Source organism: Mytilus edulis, chromosome 2 (assembly GCF_963676685.1).
Source record: "Mytilus edulis chromosome 2, xbMytEdul2.2, whole genome shotgun sequence".
Classification (NCBI taxonomy): domain Eukaryota; kingdom Metazoa; phylum Mollusca; class Bivalvia; order Mytilida; family Mytilidae; genus Mytilus; species Mytilus edulis.
In genome coordinates, this window is record NC_092345.1 from 74,924,613 (window position 1) to 74,945,315 (window position 20,703).

Consider the following 20,703-nt stretch of genomic DNA (forward strand, 5'->3'; position numbering starts at 1 on the left):
TTTTTACTCATGTGTTATATTTTGTAAATAAAGTCTTATTAGAGATGACAAATTGGATATGAACATTTCATATTTTAATGAATAAATAAAGACAAATAGCATACAAGTACAAGGCACTGATATACGCATTTGAATGCTCAAGGTTAATTTAGTTTCCAAGTTTGAGGATGTAAGATGCTGCATCACCATACTGAATAGGGTTCGACGACTTACAGAAAAGAGCGACGATTTACAGAAAAGAACCGAAAAGGACCGAAAAGGACCAAAAAGAATCGAAAAGGACCGAAAAGAACCGAAAAGGATATCGATTTTTTTGTAATCGAAGGAAATAAGCAAATTGCAAATCATTGAAAACCTTATACTGTGAGAGGACTAATTTTAACTCATATGTATGTGAAAAATTACAGGTAGGGTTGGATGCCTATTTTATAGAATAGAAAAATAGAAAAGATTTTTTTTTATTCACCAAATAAGGGCCCCTAGGAGGGCATATAGCCATACAAACAATATATATATATATATGCAATACACAGACAATAGATATGTAATATGAGTAATGAAAAAATACTACAGGAAACACGCAACAAAATAATAGCAATATACTCTAATAATTCAATAATACTAGTGTTGACATTGACTTATGCGCTCCAGGTTTATTAGTGTATTTTACCTATAAAAAGATAAACAATTTTCTAAATATTTACCTTAACAAGGACTGTTGGCAGTCAAAACTTTAACACTATAAAAAATCCATGTATATATACATGGTTTTAACTTTATTTAATAAATATATATGTATTCCTTTTCGGTTCTTTTCGGTCCATTTTCGGTTCTTTTCTGTAAATCGTCGCTCTTTTCTGTAAATCGTCGCTCTTTTCTGTAAATCGTTGGACCGTACTGAATATAGTCATTTGTATCTTTGTGTAGGGTTTCCTTTAAAGTGGTGAATCTTTCTTCTATTTATCTATACTTTTTTGATTTTCCTCTCATCTTGCCACCTGCTGCACACTGTACTTTCTTTGCCTCGTAAGCTGCTTGCTCTTTCTTGAACACATTGATAATTTAAAATATGTTTGGATGTGCTGTTTTGGCTCTCTTTTTTAGCTTGTTATGCCAGCTCTCTAAATGCTTATTTGTCCTGGGTCCTTCTGTCTGGTGGTGATTTTTTAATATTTATTTTATTAAAGTTTCTGTTATGCAATTAAACAAGTCTGTGGGAAAATATGTGGGTTTTATTTCTATTAAACTTTTTGTGTTGCAAAATGTAAAGGATAATTACAATATTTTGATTTTTCTAACTGCATGAATTAAAAAAAGTTGCAACTTTTATTAAATATGAAACAAACAATATTTCAAGAGAAGCAACTTTCCAACTACATTTTTTTTATTGTAGATTTTTCCTGATTTCACAACTTTTGAAATCATAAAAATTGTCACTTTTATTAAAGATAATAATTCAAGAGAAACAATTCCCTAATTACATGTTGTTCAAATTGTTATAAAAGCACAAAGATTTAATTTGTTTATTTAACATTTTTATCTAAATTCACATTTCGCCTTAGTTCAATTCCCATCTGGCCTTAGTATATTTTTTACCTTTTTTACCTGGAATTCACAGCTAAGGCGAAATGAAAACACACCAAATGAAATAGACAAACAGACAAATAAAAGTACACTATTATTTAAGGATTTCAAAGCACGAAATGAAACTAAATAAAACCAGGCCACGTAATTTTCAATTTTTATTTTTTTTGGTAATTTTGAATCAAATGTTGTCATTTTAATCAAACTTTTTTGGGGTTTCTTTCAGCAGGTTTTTTGCCTGATGTATTGCATTTATTAAATTTAGAAGTAATTGGTTTTCATTACTACGTCATTCGAATATAAATGCGTCTTTTAATACCTTATTTGTTTCCACTTAGTATATACCTTTACATACTTTCAACAAACTATGGACATCAATTGAAAGTCATTTACCTCCAAACAAAACTGTCAAAACTAGTTTAATGTGTCAGATAGGGATATCGTTTATTTGATCTTTGTGAAGATTTAGTAAAGAAGCATTATGAGATCTGTTAAGAAAAAAGTAAAATCACAAAAATACTGAACTCAGAGGAAAATCAATTCGGAAAGTCCATAATCACATGGCAAAATCAAATAACAAAACGCATCAAAAATGAATGGACAAGAACTGTCATATTCCTGACTTGGTACAGGCATTTTCAAATGTAGAAAATGGTGGATTGAACCTGGTTTTATAGCTAGCTAAACCTCTCACTTGTATGACAGTCGCATCAAATTCCATTATATTGTAACCGATGCGTGAACAAAACAAACAGACACAATAGGTAAAAATGTCAAAAATAGGGGTACAGCAGTCAACATTGTGTTATCATCTTAATCACTATAAAAACAACAAATGTAACGAAGAAGCACAAAAAGGCATACATCAAATTAACATCCTCATTTTGATTATTAAAATATTTCACTTCATTTGTCCGTTTACTTGGACTAAATACATCATAAGGTGTTCTTTTTTTTTTATATTTTACCTCATTTCGTCCAGAAAGGATTCTTATATATAGTTTACTTCATTTGGTCCATTTACTATGACTCTATACAATATGGGGGTTCTTATATATATTTTACTTCATTTGGTCCATTTACTATGACTCTATACAATATGGGGGTTCTTATATATATTTTACTTCATTTGGTCCATTTACTATGACTCTATACAATATGGGGGTTCTTTTATATATTTTACTTCATTTGATCCATTTACTATGACTCTATACAATATGATAATAATAATAATAATGAAAATTAATAAAGCGCCCTAAATAAAAAAATAAAAATTACTCTTAAGGCGCTGTACATTCACATAGTAATTAAAACAAATCAATGACAATGACATAAAACATAATACATACATTGTGTCGGATTCAAATACTAATACTGAAATAAAAAATGCCTATCATAAAATAAAACGTCAAAACGAAATACATGTTAAAACAAAGAATTAAACATTAACAATATAGGCTAAAAGCATGCAAAACAAGTAAAAGCTCTATAACGAAATACAAAAAGTAAAAAAGCCGGTAAAAGAGAAAAGAATTCAATCTAATTAAAAAGCAATGCGGTAAAAATGAGTTTTTAGCTGTGATTTAAAACACTCTAGGGACTTGCATCGTCTTAAACTGTTCAGGAGATTGTTCCATAGAGATGCCGCTCCCCAATCAAATTGTCTTTCACCGTACGTCTTCGTCCTCACTTTTGGAACGGTGAGTAGTTTTGTGGAACTTAAACGCAAAGATCGGTTTGGCACGTGTATATTGACTAGTTCCCGAATGTAAGCATTCAAAGCGCAGTACATATAAGTCAGTATTTTGTATTGTGGTCTGTGGTCTATATTGGACGAGAAACCAATGTAAATCAGCAAGTATCGGTGTAATATGTTCATTTTTTCTTGTCCTGGTGATATGACGAGTATTTTGTACTTTTTGTAATCTGTTCAATGTAGTCTTGTTGATACCGTTCAGCAGAATATTCCCATAATCAAGTCTGGATGTTAATAGACTGTTCACTAGTTTTTGCAAGCAGTTGTTGTTATGAAGCTGCGAATGCGTCCAATATTACTGATGTGAAAATGACAGGATTTTACTATGACAGAAACTTGCCGTTCCATCGTAAGATGTTGATCAAAATATACACCTAGGTTTTTCACGCAGGATCCACTACTTATAACAGTATTGCCGACTTTGAGTTAGAGATTTGGTACACTAGTCTTCAGATGTTTCGGTGTGAATATGATAAGTTCGGTTTTATCTTGATTCAGTTTTAACATATTTGTTGACATCCATGAACTAATGTCGGAAAGACAGAGTTCAAGTTTTGAAAAATAGTTCTCCCAGTTGTCTAGTGGCTCGATAACCATGTACACTTGTGTGTCGTCCGCATAGCAGTGATATGTCATGCCATGGCGACGGCATATTTCACCTATTGGCCTAGAGAAAAGACAATACAATTTCGGGCTTAGCACGGAACCTTGTGGAACACCGAATGTTAGATGACATTTCTTCGATTTTGTTGTTCCAATCACTACACGCTGGTGTCTATTCGTCAAATACGACTTAATCCATTCGAGAGCGCAACCAGTTATGCCATATGCAAATGAAAGACGTTCTAGAAGAATTCTGTGATCTATGACATCGAATGCAGCGGAAAGGTCCAATAGCACCAATACTACTGATGACTGTTTATCTAAAGCCGCATTTATATCATGATGTACTCTCGCTAATGCAGTTTCAGTTGGATGGCCTGGTCTGTATGCTGACTGAAGTGGATCACACAATGAGTTTGAGTCCAAATGAACATCTAGTCGCTTATCAACTACCTTTTCTAGAGTTTTTGAAACAAAGGGTAAATTGGACACTGGTTTGTAATTTTTGTAAATTTCGGAATCAAGTCCAGGTTTTTTCAAAAGAGGTCTCACAAGAGCCTGTTTGAAGTCTGACGGCACGATTTTCTCATTAAATGATGCATTGACGATATCTGAAATTTTGGCGCGACAACATCTGAACACTGTTTCAAGAGGTTCGACGGAATAGGATCAAGCTCACAGGACTTTTTGAATGATAGTTCGTATCTCATCATTTGTTGTGTGTTTGAATGACAACAAAGGTGTACCAGTGAATTCAACATCAGCCTGTAAAAATGCAATGTTGTTACCCTTCACAACGTTTTGGTCTCTTAGTCCATCTCTTATTGTTAAAACCTTATTGACGAAAAAATCAGCAAATGAGTTTGACAGTTCTTAATCCGAGGATGAACTTGGCAACTTGGTTTGTTGTTGTGTACCCATGAGATGTTTTGTTAGTTTAAATAACTGTTTGTGGTCATTTCCACAATTCTCGATTTTAGAAGAGTAATAAGTTTCCTTGGCGATATACAACATAAAATTGAGAAAGGAAATGGTGAATATGTCAAAGCGACAACCACCCGACCATAGAGCAAACAACAGCCGAAGGCAACCAATGGGTCTTCAATGTAGCGAGAATTCCCGCACCCGTAGGTGTCCTTCAGCTGGCCCCTAAAATATGCATAATAGTACAGTGATAATGGACGTCATACTAAACTCCGAATTATACACAAGAAACTAAAATTTAAAATAATACAAGACTAACAAAGGCCAGAGGCTCCTGACTTGGGACAGGCGCAAAATTGCGGCGGGGTTAAACATGTTTATGAGATCTCAACCCTCCCCCTATACCTCTAGCCAATGTAGAAAAGTAAAACAATAACAATACGCACATTAAAATTCAGTTCAAGAGAAGTCAGTTTACCAAAAGTTCAAGGTAAAGTTCTACACTTTTCCTTAAAAATTTGATGATGGTCTTCCAATTTCTAATCCCACCATTTTCTCTCCGCTTTTCGTTTATCTCTTTTAGCATTATTTAGATCGTCTGAATACCATTCTGTATTAGGTCTTAAAACAACTGATTTAATCTTCACTGGTGCGTGTTTATCAAAGATATTGGATAAATTACCGTGATAATGTCCGACTTGTTGCTCTACGGAACTATCTATTCCAGTACATGAAAAATAATCTACAATGTCCTTCTTAAGTTCCGTCATGTCGATCTCTTTACACTTTCTCAATGAAATATTCTTGCGCATACTCTTTGGTTTATGACATGCTAACGTTGCATGAGGGTATCTTATTTATATTTTACTTCATTTGGTCCATTAACTTAAACTCAATATAGTATAGGGTGTTATTACTTTTATATTTCACTCTATTTTGTCCATACACTAGAACTCAATACAATATAGGGTGTTCTTTTTTTTATATTTTACTTCAATTTATCCATTAACAAGAACTCATTACAATATAGAATAAAGCTAACATATAATCTTCAGTGTCAAAGGGAAATTGGATGAAAACACTTTTCATTTCAATAAATTATTTAGTGAGTGAATTCATTTTGTACATATCCACATGGTTGCAGTGGACAAAATGCATAGTCATTCTCTTGCCACATCAAAACATTGAATATGTCTTAGAATGGAGTTGACCTAAATGCTTTTTGATAAAAAAAAAATTGAAAAAGTTAACCTAGACTAGTTTAGAAACAAGTGTAGCGGTTAACACTTTTTTATATTTTTCTTTGGGGTGGGGCTAGATTATTTTGATATTTCTGATCAAACAGTATGTTGGTTCCTTACCATTATATATCAATTTCATTAAATTCTTTCAAAATACTTTAGTTTATCATATATAAGCATTCCATCAAGTCTGCAAATATTGTATTATATTTTTCAGCATACGTAGAACGTTATTTAATAAATCATACTAGACACTACCAGAATTCTTCCAGTATACACATCATAGATTCCAATGCTACTAGTCTTCTGCCAGTTGTAATATTCGGTTCCTTATTGTTCATGACACTTTTGGTTGTACTTTGCTGTCATTACTGGCCATTCAAAGCCAAGCATCGACCAATGGAATTTCAAGATTATGCAAGTGTTACATCAGAATTTTCGGTAAGTTTTGCTTATTACAGGTGTATTTATGTATATAAAAGAAATGATATAACTTATTTTTGTACACTTTCGAAATCATTAAAATAAGTTCTATTGCAGCTTTTATTCATGTCCCTAAACAAAAAAGTCTCAATTTTCCTGATTTAAGCATTTAAAACAATCGCAGACGTAATCGTAGAAATTGAAGTTGGGGAAGGAGACCATTCCCATTATTCTGTACAAATCCAACAATAAATACACATGGTAAAAGGATACTGCATTATAAAAAGTTATATCATTAAAATATTCTGACAAAAATGAGTAGTAAATATATCTGATTAGTATGACTCCGCTGTGTAAAGCCGAGTTTGTATAATTAGTGAACACTTGATAACTCTAATGAAAATAAGCAAAATGACAAATTTTCGTAGTAAGATGTAATGAGAGAAATTAAGCTTTTACTCAATTTACATTTAAAGAAAGAAAGAAAGAAAGAAAAAAAAGGAAAGAAAAAATATATATATACTAAAAAGGAGGGAAACTGTTTTCAAATTAGCTTTTGCATAAACTTTTTAAAAAAAATTATATCGATCCCTTGCTATCGAAGAAAACAGCCACATATATTTTGGATAAAAAATTGCTCATTTCAAATGTAAGCTTGAATTTATAAGTCATAAGCCGACATTTCAATAGATAACAACATTATGATTTTCTTTTAAGATGACTCGCAGTTCTCCTGCGCCTGTTGATGCTGTTCCTACACAAGGAATGTTCCAATTTCCTAACTTAAGCATTGAAAACAATAACAGACTTAAAAGATTGATAGAACAGATGGAAGGTGTTGAAGAGAGTCAGTCACACCATTCTGAAGGAATTGAACAATAATCACAAAATAAAAAAAAGACTTTTCTTGTGACATTGTATAAAGAGAAACATCAACAAATTTTCAGAATACTTTGGTAAATGTATGTGATTATTATGCCATTGTGGCGAACAATCGGGTTTTATCTGATGAGGCTATCCGTTTGTCCTTCTCTACTTCCGTCCGCAGAGGAAACATGGTTTATCTTGCTGTCATCTTTATATTGTTTTATAAATCATCATCTTTATTAATTTAAAGTATGTTTCAATTTCCAACTTCAGATTGAATATAACATACATCTTGTCAAGTAAATATTATATTAATTACAGTTAGTATGTGTTCATGTCATATATATTCATATATCTATCCTGAAAGTTATAACATTACTTGTGTTTGTTGATTAACGATTATAGTTATAATTATTATTGCCTTTATTTTACTGTTCTTCTTCTTTACTTAATTTTGAAGTTAAATCAATTTATATACACTAGTATTTTAGTTTTAAACTAGCATTTTGACCCCAAAAATCATCCGAAATGTCCGAACATTAACTAATTAATTCATGTTCAGTCTTTTGGTCAATGTAAAGAATTGTCAACAGTAGAAAATTCAGTACTAATCAGACAAATTGCTTACAGTCAATTCAGTACTGTTAAGATGCATTTTAGACACTTTATGATTTTGATGTCTACAGGTATATGACAACACCTATTGAAAAGTCTGAATGTAGTCTGAACAGGTTTAAATCGACTGCAAACGAACTGTCTTTAGTACTTAACTTGCCGCAGACGATAAGTCTGAAAATTTACTGAATGACTGCAAAGGACTTCAAAACTTATTGTTAATTCATTTTACACCTGTTAAGATCAACCTGTAGTTACAACTCATTGATAAACTGTTATGCTTCTATCATACAGAAAATATTTACAATATTAAAACATTGCATTCTTGAGAATTCTTACAGATTATGCGTTTTAAAAATTCGAAAAAAAAAGATTATTTGAGGAGTAAAATTGAAATTTATGTTATGCACTTCATCTTCAGATAACAAGCCTGTTTGCCTTAACGGAAAATATCATTATTCAGTTTAATTTAGTTGTTAGTTAATGGTGTCAAGGTATGACAGATCTGCTTACTTTTTATACAAAAAGTAAATTTTTAGGAGTTTTAAGGCCGGATTCGCCTACCACAGCCTAAGGCCCTAATGGGTCTTCAACGCAGATGAAAATACCACACAAAATGGCGTAATGCTGAGGGCCTCTAAACAATAATGTATCCTAGTTTGACTGTCCCTCTGGTATCTTTCGTCCCTCTATTAGCGAAATGGACGCCTCAATAATTTCCAAAAAATACAATTTAACTAAAACTTAGAAACAAAACACACAAGACTGAAAAGGCTAGAGGTTCCTGACTTAGGACATGCACAAAAATGTATAGTATTAATCAAAACTTGTTAGATCTCAACCTTTCCTTATGCCGCTTAGAAAATGAGGAATAAGAAAAAACATACAAACAGCAAATCGCGACTGAAACTCGGTTTGAAAGAAGTTCGAGTACGATATTAAAACCAGGAACAGAAGAACTAAGAAGATCACAATGATAAACATAGATTAGCAAATGACTACCATTTGTGGTGTTACACATTTATTACATTTTAGTATGAATTATCTTTCTTTTATCATAAAATTAATTGTTTAAAATGTTTCCAATTTTTTTTTTTTCTGATAATAGGTGAACTGCAAAATGTGGCAAATAATTTTTAAATAAAATACATTTGTTAACTTATTAAGTGCTATCTTAACACAGAAAAGTATAGCACAATTGAAAAGTTTCAAGAGATTTCCTTTAATAACTTACCACAAGATGATGTTTGTTTGATTTCAGAAGCTCACAATTCTAATTTGATTGTAATATATCAAATATTTCAAACCAAAAACTGATTTCTTTTCAAGTACTCTATGTTATCACAAGTGATGGTAATTTATTTTTACGGTTTTATCACAAGTTATGCCGATTTTCTTTGCACGGTTTTATTAAAAGAAATGAAACGATTTCTTTTTTTGGTTTTTGATGTGGTCATTCCAACATTTTTGGATCATAAGATATACACCGTAGCATGAAAGAAAATTTGTTTAATGATTTAAAGAGCAAAAGTCATTAATCTCATTCAGTAAATCATTTACAAAAAATATTCGTGACTCTCACATCATTTAAAACAAGAGTTGTATTTTGAAATCTAAACATAATCGGCTGGCTAAAGAAGTCATTTTGGTCATGAGCTGCATTTCTCTTTTTTGCCACATATAAAGGTTTATTTTTCCTAAAATTATTAAAATATGAACTTGAGTATTGTCAAATAACGTCATGTTCTTTTTTCTAAATAAAAAAGTTCTTATCAAGTACGAAGATTACCATGGGGTCGATGCCTCTGCTGGAGGACTGTCAGTCCCCTAAGGTATCAACAGACTAGTAGCAAGTATGACAAAATACAGATTGTGTGGGTTGGTTTTTTTTAGATTTGCGGTTATAAAATGTTTGAAATCATTTAAAATTATGAAATATATCTCCCTCAAGCAAAACTCTATTTTCTCCTTATATATTTTTAATCCTTTTTTTACTTATAGCTCTTCGTCCATCTCGCAAATCACTGAAAAGACATCGATTTTCGAAATGTACTCTCGTACAGCAAAACTGTTATTTCTACCACTTTGAACATTTCGAAGGCACAAATATGAGCATGCAATTTATCAAGTACTTTAAAATTGACAATGAGTGTCGGTTGAAAACTAAACTTTACGACACAAGAGATGATTTCATTTTTCCAGTTGTGAACTTTCCATTTCTAAGTAGCAACATTCCAGCAGCGGGTGCCACATGTGGAGCAGGATCTGCTTACCCTTCCAGAGCACCTGAGAGCGCCCCTAGATTTTGGTGGGGTTCGTGTTGCTTATTCTTTAGTTTTCTATGTTGTGCCATGTGTTCTATTGTTTGTCTGTTTGTCTTTTTCATTTTAAGCCAGGCGTTGTCAGTTTATTATTGATTTATGAGTTTGACTGTCCCTCTGGTATCTTTCGTACCTCTTTTAAAAGAATTTTTGACAATCAAAAATAAATTTACTTTCATACAATATAACATAAAAAAAGTTGTGGCGTATTTTTTCATAACAATCAATTGCAATCCCTACACGAACTTTACAAAACTCGAAACAAAGGAAAGGTTCAATACATTTATATATTCATTCACCTGATATTTTTTATTCTCCGTCCTTGATTTCAAGCGGTTCAACGTTATTGTGCTGTCATGCCAAGTACTTTATTGCTTCAAATCCGATTATTAATTCAATAATCAATTTATTATTAAGACTACAGTAATGTTCATCTACATAAGAACCTAGACCATAAGCCTACATATCTGCACCAATGCGTAAATAACATTTCTCATCGACAAACTAATATTGCCTTCAATTTAATCCTCCATTAATGTGTTGTTTATAAAATTATATAATATTTATTCCTTTAAATTTGTCCTTGTAAGTTATTAACAAAACAGAAATACATAAAACAAAATTACAAGTCTATCATAATTAACATCAAACTTTATGTTAATGTCAAAATAAGAAGATGATCTATGATCGTGATAACACAAATATCAGCTATCGACCACCGGACTAAAGGATTAAAAACAACTACAGGTCACTACCCGACCTTCAGCAATGAGCAAAACATACCCTACCTTTAACTTTTGTATGATTATCATTTCGATACGTCAATAACTTGTAAATTGCTTATGACATTGACAATATTGGTTAGAAGTCATTGACATTAATATTAGAGTGTAATAAAGCATGTCGTCATAGTAATAATTTTAATTAGTTTAATGTCACTGCATCAGATGTGCATTTTGAAAATGTATGTCTCTTCACTGTATATTTGAAAATATATGAGTTACCCTTCAGAAGCTTTGGAATTCTCTCCCCTTTCTTTTATTTAGTTTGTATGTTTGTATATCAAATATTTTTACATTTCTGCCTATAAAAACTATATTTTTTGTGTGATTAATGTTGGCAAATATTAATATAGATGTAATAGTCGTAACAATCCCAGAACCATCTTTTGTATATGAAAATCAAGTTTTCTTACGTAAACTTTGTTAAGACTTTTACCATGTACTTTCAATTTACTATTTACATAAAAGTACAAATTGTTATGACATGTTTATAAAAACCCGTTGAAATTGCAGTCATTTTGTTACACACTTATAACTATGTAGTCCGTCATTATATTCGTCAGCCATTTGTTGTCACAATGCATAATAAATTACAAATCTATCATAATTAGCATCAAGCTAGTGTTAGTTGTTAGTGGCTTTGAACTAGCTGTCAGATAACTGCTAGTACTCTCAGATCTGTTCATTGCGTCTTTTTGTGTCGGGATGTATAAGTACCCGGCCACGTCTACTTGTATTTTTGTCCATCTGGTGAGTTAAGCCTTTTTAACTGATTTTTATAGTTCGTTTTTATGTTGTACTGTTATACCACTGTCCCAGGTTAGGAGGACGGTTTGGATCCCGCTAACATGTTTAACCCCGCCACATTATTTATGTATGTGCCTGTCCCAAGTCAGGAGCCTGTAATTCAGTGGTTGTCGTTTGTTTATATGTTACATATTTGTTTTTCGTTCATTTTTTTACATAAATAAGGCCGTTAGTTTTCTTGTTTGAATTGTTTTACATTGTCTTATCGGGGCCTATTATAGCTGACTATGCGGTGTGGGCTTTGCTCATTGTTGAAGGCCATACGGTGACCTATAGTTGTTAAAAAAGAGGGACGAAAGGTACCAAAGGGACAGTCAAACTCATAAATCTAAAACAAACTGACAACTCCATGGCTAAAAATGAAAAAGACAAACAGAAAAACAATAGTACACACGACACAACATAGAAAACTAAAGAATAAACAACACGAACCCCACCAAAAACTAGGGGTGATCTCAGGTGCTCCGGAAGGGTAAGCAGATCCTGCTCCACATGTGGCACCCGTCGTGTTGCTTATGTGATTACAAATCCGGTAAATAGTCTAATTCGGTAGGTCATATTCATGAAAGGGAAGGGGATTGTAGTTACATGTCTATGTCATTTTGGTCTTTTGTGGATAGTTGTCTCATTGGCAATCATACCATATCTCCTTTTTATATAAACTTTATGTTAATGTCAAAATAAAAAGATGATCTATGATCGTGATAACACAAATATCAGCTATAGACCACCAGACTAAAGGATTAAAAACAACTACAGGTCACTACCCGACCTTCAGCAATGAGCAAAACATACCCTACCTTTAACTTTTGTATGATCATCATTCCGATACGTCAATAACTTGTAAATTGCTTATGACATTGACTATATTGGTTAGAAGTCATTGACATAAATATTAGAGTGTAATAAAGCAAGTCGTCATAGTAATAATTTTAATGAGTTTAATGTCACAGCATCAGATGTGCATTTCGAAAATGTATGTCTCTTCACTGTATATTTGAAAATATATGAGTTACCCTTCAGAAGCTTTGGAAGTCTCTCCCATCTCTTTTATTTAGTTTGTATGTTTGTATATCAAATATGTTTACATTTCTGCCTATAAAAACTATATTTTTGTGTGATAAATGTTGGCAAAAATTAGTATAGTTGTAATAGTCGTAACAATCCCAGAACCATCTTTTGCATATGAAAATCAAGTTTTCTTACGTAACTTTGTTAAGACTTTTACCATGTACTTTCAATTTACTATTTACATAAAAGTACAAATTGTTATGACATGTTTATAAAAACCCGTTGAAATTGCAGTCATTTTGTTATACACTTATAACTATGTAGTCCAACTCACCCCTTATATGTGCAATACTGATACGTCACCCTATTGATACTAATATAGTTATTTAGCTCGGTCCGTTATATTTCAAATAACGTGTTTACCATATCAAACTTAGGATATAACTCTATGTGACTGTTATCCTAGTGAATTGTTTAGCTAGCTATATAACCAGGTTTAATCCACTATTTTCTACATACGGAAATGCCTGTACAAAGTCAGGTTTTTCCTTGGAATTCGTTATTTTTATAAATTTTACTTTTTAGAATAATATGTATGAGTTTGAATTGTGTTTAGTGTTTTGAAACGATCTGAAAACGATTACAATTCACATCTTTTCCGACTCTGATTCATTATCAGAATCATACCTTCATGCAATTACAAATTTAAAAACAATCTTTTTATTTAAAAATTATGTGAAGTTAGTTTATAAGATATGATTTTATTTTCTTGTACTCTTACAATTTTTGGTCTTCGCGCAGAGATACGCTTGTTTCAGATGTAATCTGAGTAGACTTTCGGTGTTCTGCGATAAAGACTGTATGAAAACCGGGAATAAATTTTGACAGAAACTGTTTATATCCTTCTCTGAAATGTCTGTTTGTTAATCCATACAAGATACTGTTCACGGAACTGTTAAAATGTCCAACTTGCATAAACAAGATATACAGCCAACTAGGCCATTTGTCTGACCTGTCTAAAAATAATGTCAGGTCATATGGTGTCCAGCAGATAAGAAATGAAATGAATACAATAAAAAATGTTCTGGCCAATCGCACTTCATCTTTCCTACCTTTCTTGTTTCTTGTCTTGCATTTAACTGACATAGCAATATGTCGTCTACTTTGGCGAACGTACAAATATATCTTCACATAGCAAAATAAGATAAGCGAAAGTGGAATATATAAAGCTGTCACACTTAAGAATATTGTATAACTAAGTGAAATCAACCGGTCAAAAGAGCATCCAAGTGTCTTCAAGTCGAACGTATGACCACCCCATCCTGTCAAGTTAGGCAGTTCTATCAAAAAGGCTATAAACCACAAACTAGTACACATCAAAATTGTTTTTCTCTTGGTAAAGATTCTTTTATAGAGCTGAAACTTGTTGATCATTATATACCTGATAAAATAGAAATTAATTCGTAATTACACATTTAAAATTGTATACCTTTTTTAAAATTGTTAAAATAGAAGGTCTGATCAAACCATAGCTGTTTGAGTTAAGCAGATAATAAAGTTGCTTTTTTAAGGGGGGGAGGTATAAAACTTGGTCAATGAGTAAACTATGTGGGTAGCTTAATGACACTATAGAACCATTGTTGAATGATTATTTGGAATAATAATAAAAGGGCCTGTTGTTCAAAAAAGAAGTACCTGTTTTAGTACTACCAAACTTCCGGGAACAATTGCACTTTTATATGCAAATAAAGGTGGGTGGGTTTGATTTTTCTGCAGAAGTCCGGATAAGGTATAGTTTTGACATGAAATGACTGTCACTTCATTGTAACTTAAGACAAAGTGGTCATTAATGTTTGCTATAGCAGAATTTAATATAGAGTCAATGGGACTAAAATTTACTGGATTTATTCTGTATGTCAAGAATAACCGTATTTGAATAGAGCTATATTTGGAAAACGCATTAATTCAAAAAAGAATAATGGAACGTAGATATTCAGCTTACACTTGCGGGGGAAGCTTTTTTTTAGGTTCCTTTTTATAAAATTTGATGATAAATGATGTTTGTCTGGCTTGCTACAAGGATTTAAGGCTTCATTTTTTTACATAAATAAGGCCGTTAGTTTTCTCGTTTGAATTGTTTTACATTGTCATTTTGTGTCTTTTGTGGACAGTTGTCTCATTGGCAATCATATCACATCTTCCTTTTTATATTTATATTAAATTTTACAGTAAAAGAAAATTATTGAACAAAACAATGGAAGTTACCTCCACTTCAATATATATATATAAGTACGTCAGTGACAACTCTACAACAAATTAATCCATCGGATCACCAGCAATGATGGTGATACATGGCTGTGTACATAATGTTTATACAACTCGCCTTAACATCAACCCAACAATGTTAGATCTGTAAATTTGCTTTCGCAAATTTTTTTGTTCTTCCCTCGCTAGGATTCGAACCCATTCTACTGAGATATCGCGACACCAAATCGCATACACTGTATCCAGTGCTCTAGACCACACGACAACCTGGGCTTCACAATAATAAAGCTTTCGGTGGCCGTGAGTTACCTTTCCTCGTCAGTATTAATCTAGCGTCGTAATACAGTACATGATATATAAGGCATGGAGATGTTATTGTTACAGATCAGCTCATTATCTATAGTAAAGGATCCTACAAATTAATGCAAGATACAGTCACAGAAAATAATTATATTGATAAGTACGTCTGAGTCGGTGACAACTCTACAACAGATTTATCCATCGGATCACCAGCAATGATGATGATACATGTCTGTGTACATAATGTATGTACAACTCGTCTAAACAATTGATGTATTTTTGTCCAATTGTGTTTTAATGGAATGAATATTTCTTAATTTTGAACACTTTTAATATGAATAAATTGGATCTTTCCTGCTGTATGCAATAAGAGTAAAGGGACAGCACATATAAACTAAATGTAATATTGTTTGTATGGATTGAAGCAAAAGCACAAATAATTAGAGAAAATAGGTTGAAACATTAAAACAAAAGCAATAACTTTAAATTATATTTACACCAAAGAAAACAAGCGGTTCAATGACCCACAATCGTCTATAGATTTAATTAAAGCTTTCATCTTTTTAATTAAGATTTGAAGCAACCAAATCCAGATTTCAATGTTATTTTTATTATCAACTTTAAAGTTATGTTGATACATTGACGACCTTTACATGGCAGTTATGTTATTTTCATTATGAATTTGTGTCTTTAATTTATAATTATAAAAAGGTAGAAAATAATAAAAAGTTTGGCATTTCGCCTATGATAATTAATGACGTATAATTTATGGACGTGGGAATTTCCCATTTTCAATTCAATCGGATTTCCCTTGAACTGTTTGTGAATAAAATATCAAGATGGTTTGTTTTCTCACGTCTGGCCGTGAGAATTTAATACTGTTTTATTTTCTGTTCTCTGCCTTAAACTGTCGTTGTTCTGTATGAAGAGTGTTTTACCTATTAACAGCAACAGCAGCTAGATTCATCATTGAGCAAACGCACGCCATAACGCAAATAATAGCTACAAAGTGACATAACCAAACGTTCTCTATGTATGGTCCTGCCCCATTTATTATTCCTGTAACGACAATAACCGACCAAATGTACATTAAAAGCTTTTAACTAGCATTTATTTTAAAGCAAACATTAGACCGTTGGTGTTCTCGTTTAAAGGTTTTACACTAGTAATTTTGGGCCCTTTATAGCTTGTTGTTCGGTGGGAGCCAAGGCTCCGTGTTGAAGGCCGAACATTGACCTATAATGGTTTACTTTTATATATTGTTATTTGGATGGAGAGTTATCTCATTGGCACTCACATCACATCTTCCTATATCTATAAGTCTGGTTGTATGATTCTCACATTCTCCCATTTTCAGTATACAAACTGTATTACTAATTTAGAACAGCGTTATACTACTTTTGCCTTTATTTATTCCTTTAAACATTAACATTCATTTTACAATGCATCTACAGTGGACGTATTAATTTACCATTATTAAGATAAGGTGTTGACCACGGGGCTGTCCTTATGGTACTTTTGAAGAAAATGCTTCCTCAATTTCAACCGACTTATTATAAACTCGTGATACTTATGTAAAAATGTAAAAGTAATTATCATAAAGCGGATAAACTAAATACATAGCCATACGTGTTTTTTTTTCTTAACTTCTTTCACTGGTAATTTTTATTACGTTACTATACAGAAATTCAAACAATAAAAATGCATTATTATTTAGTCATATAGTATTATCGCCAACTGTCCCTTCCTGTATAAACATATATGCAGATAAACTAAACCTGGAAGTCACCGACCAACTCCTGTATCCAAGTGCAAGGCTTACCAATATAGTTAAAAGGCTCCACTATCAGAATAACAATGAAATCAGCAATTGCTAAATTAACGATAAACATGTTCCCAGTTGTTCTAAGCTTCTTTGATATCATAACAGCTCCAATCACCTGTAATAAACAAATTAAAGGTTTAATATCTAAATAACCTACTCGCCTTTCTTCACACTAAGTTACCCATCTTACTTTTTTTATTTTTCTTGTTGTATTATTCATACATTGATTAAGTGAGTTAAAATGGACTTTTTTGCAATACCAACATCTATTAATATTCTAAAATGCAAGGACTGGCGATTGGTGAAGAAAAAATATATATGTTATCCACGTTAGGACAGTTGGAAAACTGGATAGTCGAGAACACTAGGAAGGAATCTTTTCAATCGGTTTAGGTGACAGTATTAATATTATGTTTTGAAGTTCAAGCGTTTTCTTCAGTTTTTGTTTGTACCTTTAAAAGAGGGACGAAAGATACCAAAGGGACAGTCAAACTCATAAATCTAAAACAAACTGACAACGCCATGGCTAAAAATGAAAAAGACAAACAGAAAAACTATAGTACACATGACACAACATAGAAAACTAAAGAATAAACAACACGAACCCCACCATAAACTAGGGTGATCGCAGGTGATCCGGAAGGGTACGTTGTATTCTGAATCAATTCAATTGACTATATTAATGTCAGTAAATCGGATTTATGTCCCTTATTTCATATAGCGCCTGACTACAGTGCTCTACTTATACATCTCTGTCTTCCAGTGTTTTAAGTTTTTATCGTTCCTGAGGAAGTTAAATTCAGAAAAGCAATTGGAACGCACGAAATGAAGGGAGTTTTAAAAAAAATTATAACACGATTAATTACAATGCGTGTAGTCTAAATCTGTTCGTCCGCGGAATGGTAGCCAGTTTTGAAAATAGTTTTGTAGTTCTCTAGCTCCTGTTACAGCATTTTTGTGTACCTTCGGAGTATATTTCATTGTAAGCACTATAAAAGTACATGTGATTTTATAGTATCTTACTAACTTGATATGTAGATGGAAGTAAACTTCTACACAATTCGAATAAAAGGACAAAAAGTACTGCGTAATTCTTTTTGTTACGTTCTGTCATGTTACCTGATGCAAAGTAACAGCATAACCATAACCAGTAACAGGAAGGATGTTAAAGACAATTTCGCTGATAAATCACAAAGTTAATCTACTATATGCCAACCATTTCATTTAATATAAGTTATGATCATCATATTAAATAAATCTCAACATAATATACAGGATATTCAATAATAAAAAGACAGGTTGTTTTGCTTTTGATAAACAGCAGAGAACATTGCGCAATTGTAGTATAGCCGATGTTAACAGAAAGGAATTTATTTTAGAATGTTTCACCAGCCCAGTAGTCAGCACTTCGGTGTTGACATGAATATCAATAATTGGGTCATTTTTATAAATTTCCTGTTTACAAAACTTTGAATTTTTCGAAAAACTAAGGATTTTCTTATCCCAGGCATAGATTACCTGTAAAGCCATATTTGGCACAATTTTTTGAATTTTGGATCCTCAATGCTCTTCAACTTTGTACTTGTTTGGCTTTATAACTTTTGATATGAGCGTCACTGATGAGTCTTATGTAGACGAAACGCGCGTCTGGCGTACTAAATTATAATCCTGGTACCTTTGATAACTATCATTACCAAGGCAGATTTTTCAACTTGCAAATACAGTTTCAAAAGATAAATGACATTGTTTGCTGTTGTCTTCCAATTGTGACCAATTTGAAATGATGTATTTCTCTCTTAAACTATGAAATAAAGCATTTATTTTTTTTTATAAATAATTCCTTCCTGTCACCAACTCTGTCCTGTTACTTGTCCTGTTACTCAAGATTCTTTCATGTTACCGATAAATAAACTCATCATACATGCCAGGACTGAAATTTTATATTTATGTCAGACGCGCGTTTCGCCTACAATAGACTCGTCAGTGACGCTCAAATCAAAAAATGTTAAAAGTCCAAATGAAGCACGAAGTTGAAGAGCATTGAGGACCAAAAATTCCTAAAAGTTTTGCCAAATACAGCTAAGGTAATCTATTCCTGAGGTAGAAAAGCCTTCGTATTTCAAAAAGTGAAAATTTTGTTAACAGTTAATTTATAATTATGAACATATCAATGATAACTCAAGTCAACACAGAAGTGCTGACTGCAGGGTTGGTGATACCCTCGGGGAAATAAATATCCACCAGCAGTGACATCGACCCAGTGGTTGTAAATAAACTCATCATAGATACCAGGACTATATTTTAGTATATGTCTTATCCTTTTGTATTTAAAATGCTAAAATAATTAATTGGCATTTGATAAAATAATGTAGGCTATACTAGTAAAACAGATATAGTATCTTTAACCTATTCTTTTTTCCCATTAGAAAGTTTTTAAAATTGATTCATTTTGGTAACAGGAAAGAACTGGAATGTGTAGTACCATTTTTAAAATTGCTATTATTACCACATTTTACAATTGTTTGAATTACAGACAACAGCCCCTAGATCCTCAATGTGTGTTCTTCCATTTGTGCTATTAAAATACCAGTTCTAAAGATATTTTTTGGGGTTTTCCTATTGCCTAATACTAGACATTTTCAGATATTGTCTCAGATATAGAATAATGAGTTAAATTTCGGTATCCGCTACTACTTTGGCTGTTAATATTTTCAATTTAGATTAAAAAAAAAAAATCACAAAACTTACCAACGTATTTCCAATAAGTCCTGTTATACATGAAACTACCAGAGCAGTCAAAAACAACACTGACACAAGATGTTGGTGTTCCAGTGGACTTTTGTTCAAATCATCTATCGTGAAATTAAGTCCTTTTGCTCGTTCACGAGAAACGATTCGTTGAAATATGATATTCATTCCAGTCATAATGACAAGTGTTGCTGCAATGAATCTGAACACAATAACTGACAGTATGATACTAGGACACTTTATAGCCAACTATAAATATTGTTAACAATAAACGGGAAGTACATTATTATTTCAGGAAATTACCGACCTGTCCACTAAAGCTTATTCGTACATCTTATAAGACTTGTAAGTGACACACATTACATGTATCATTGTGTGAATTTACAACCAAAGTGACGGAGATGGACCACAATGTTTTTGAAAATCAATCGACATTAAGTAGTCAGAGACTGCACTGAATAGTAGGCTTAATAATACGTTGTTTGTGTATGGTCATTACGTGATACTGATATGTCTTTCAGATAATATTTTTTTTAATCGATAATAAAATATTAATGTCTACATGAATCCTTAGTTGCTCTGCTGACAAAAATATACAATGGTGATATTCATGTTAACAGGTAATCAAATG

General features: G+C 32.2%; 1 protein-coding gene and 1 long non-coding RNA gene across 2 annotated transcripts; one reads left to right on the forward strand and one right to left on the reverse strand.

Moving 5' to 3' along the window:
* The first annotated feature begins 6,331 nt into the window (after window positions 1–6,331).
* LOC139510682 (uncharacterized) lies at window positions 6,332–7,877 on the forward strand. The gene is made up of 2 exons (XR_011661955.1): window positions 6,332–6,549; window positions 7,249–7,877. It is a non-coding gene; the product is annotated as an uncharacterized lncRNA (long non-coding RNA).
* A 5,803-nt stretch (window positions 7,878–13,680) lies between these two features.
* Window positions 13,681–20,373, reverse strand: LOC139512986 (melatonin receptor type 1B-A-like). The gene is made up of 4 exons (XM_071301025.1): window positions 20,073–20,373; window positions 17,322–17,439; window positions 16,438–16,558; window positions 13,681–14,375 (listed from the first exon to the last, which is right to left on the reverse strand). Exons 1-4 carry the CDS (start codon window positions 20,247–20,249, stop codon window positions 13,712–13,714), a joined length of 1,080 nt encoding a protein of 359 aa, XP_071157126.1. The 5' UTR covers window positions 20,250–20,373; the 3' UTR covers window positions 13,681–13,711.
* Window positions 20,374–20,703: the final 330 nt, after the last annotated feature.

Bases quoted from the DNA above. Each gene is read 5' to 3' on its own strand.
- LOC139512986 (XM_071301025.1), bottom strand. From the start codon at position 20,249: ATGACTGGAATGAATATCATATTTCAACGAATCGTTTCTCGTGAACGA. The intron at 17,440-20,072 runs GTAAGTTTTGTG...TGTTTATTACAG, and splicing joins GACTTATTGGAAATACGTTG to GTGATTGGAGCTGTTATGAT. The intron at 16,559-17,321 runs GTAAGCCTTGCA...TTGTCGTTACAG, and splicing joins GGAGCCTTTTAACTATATTG to GAATAATAAATGGGGCAGGA.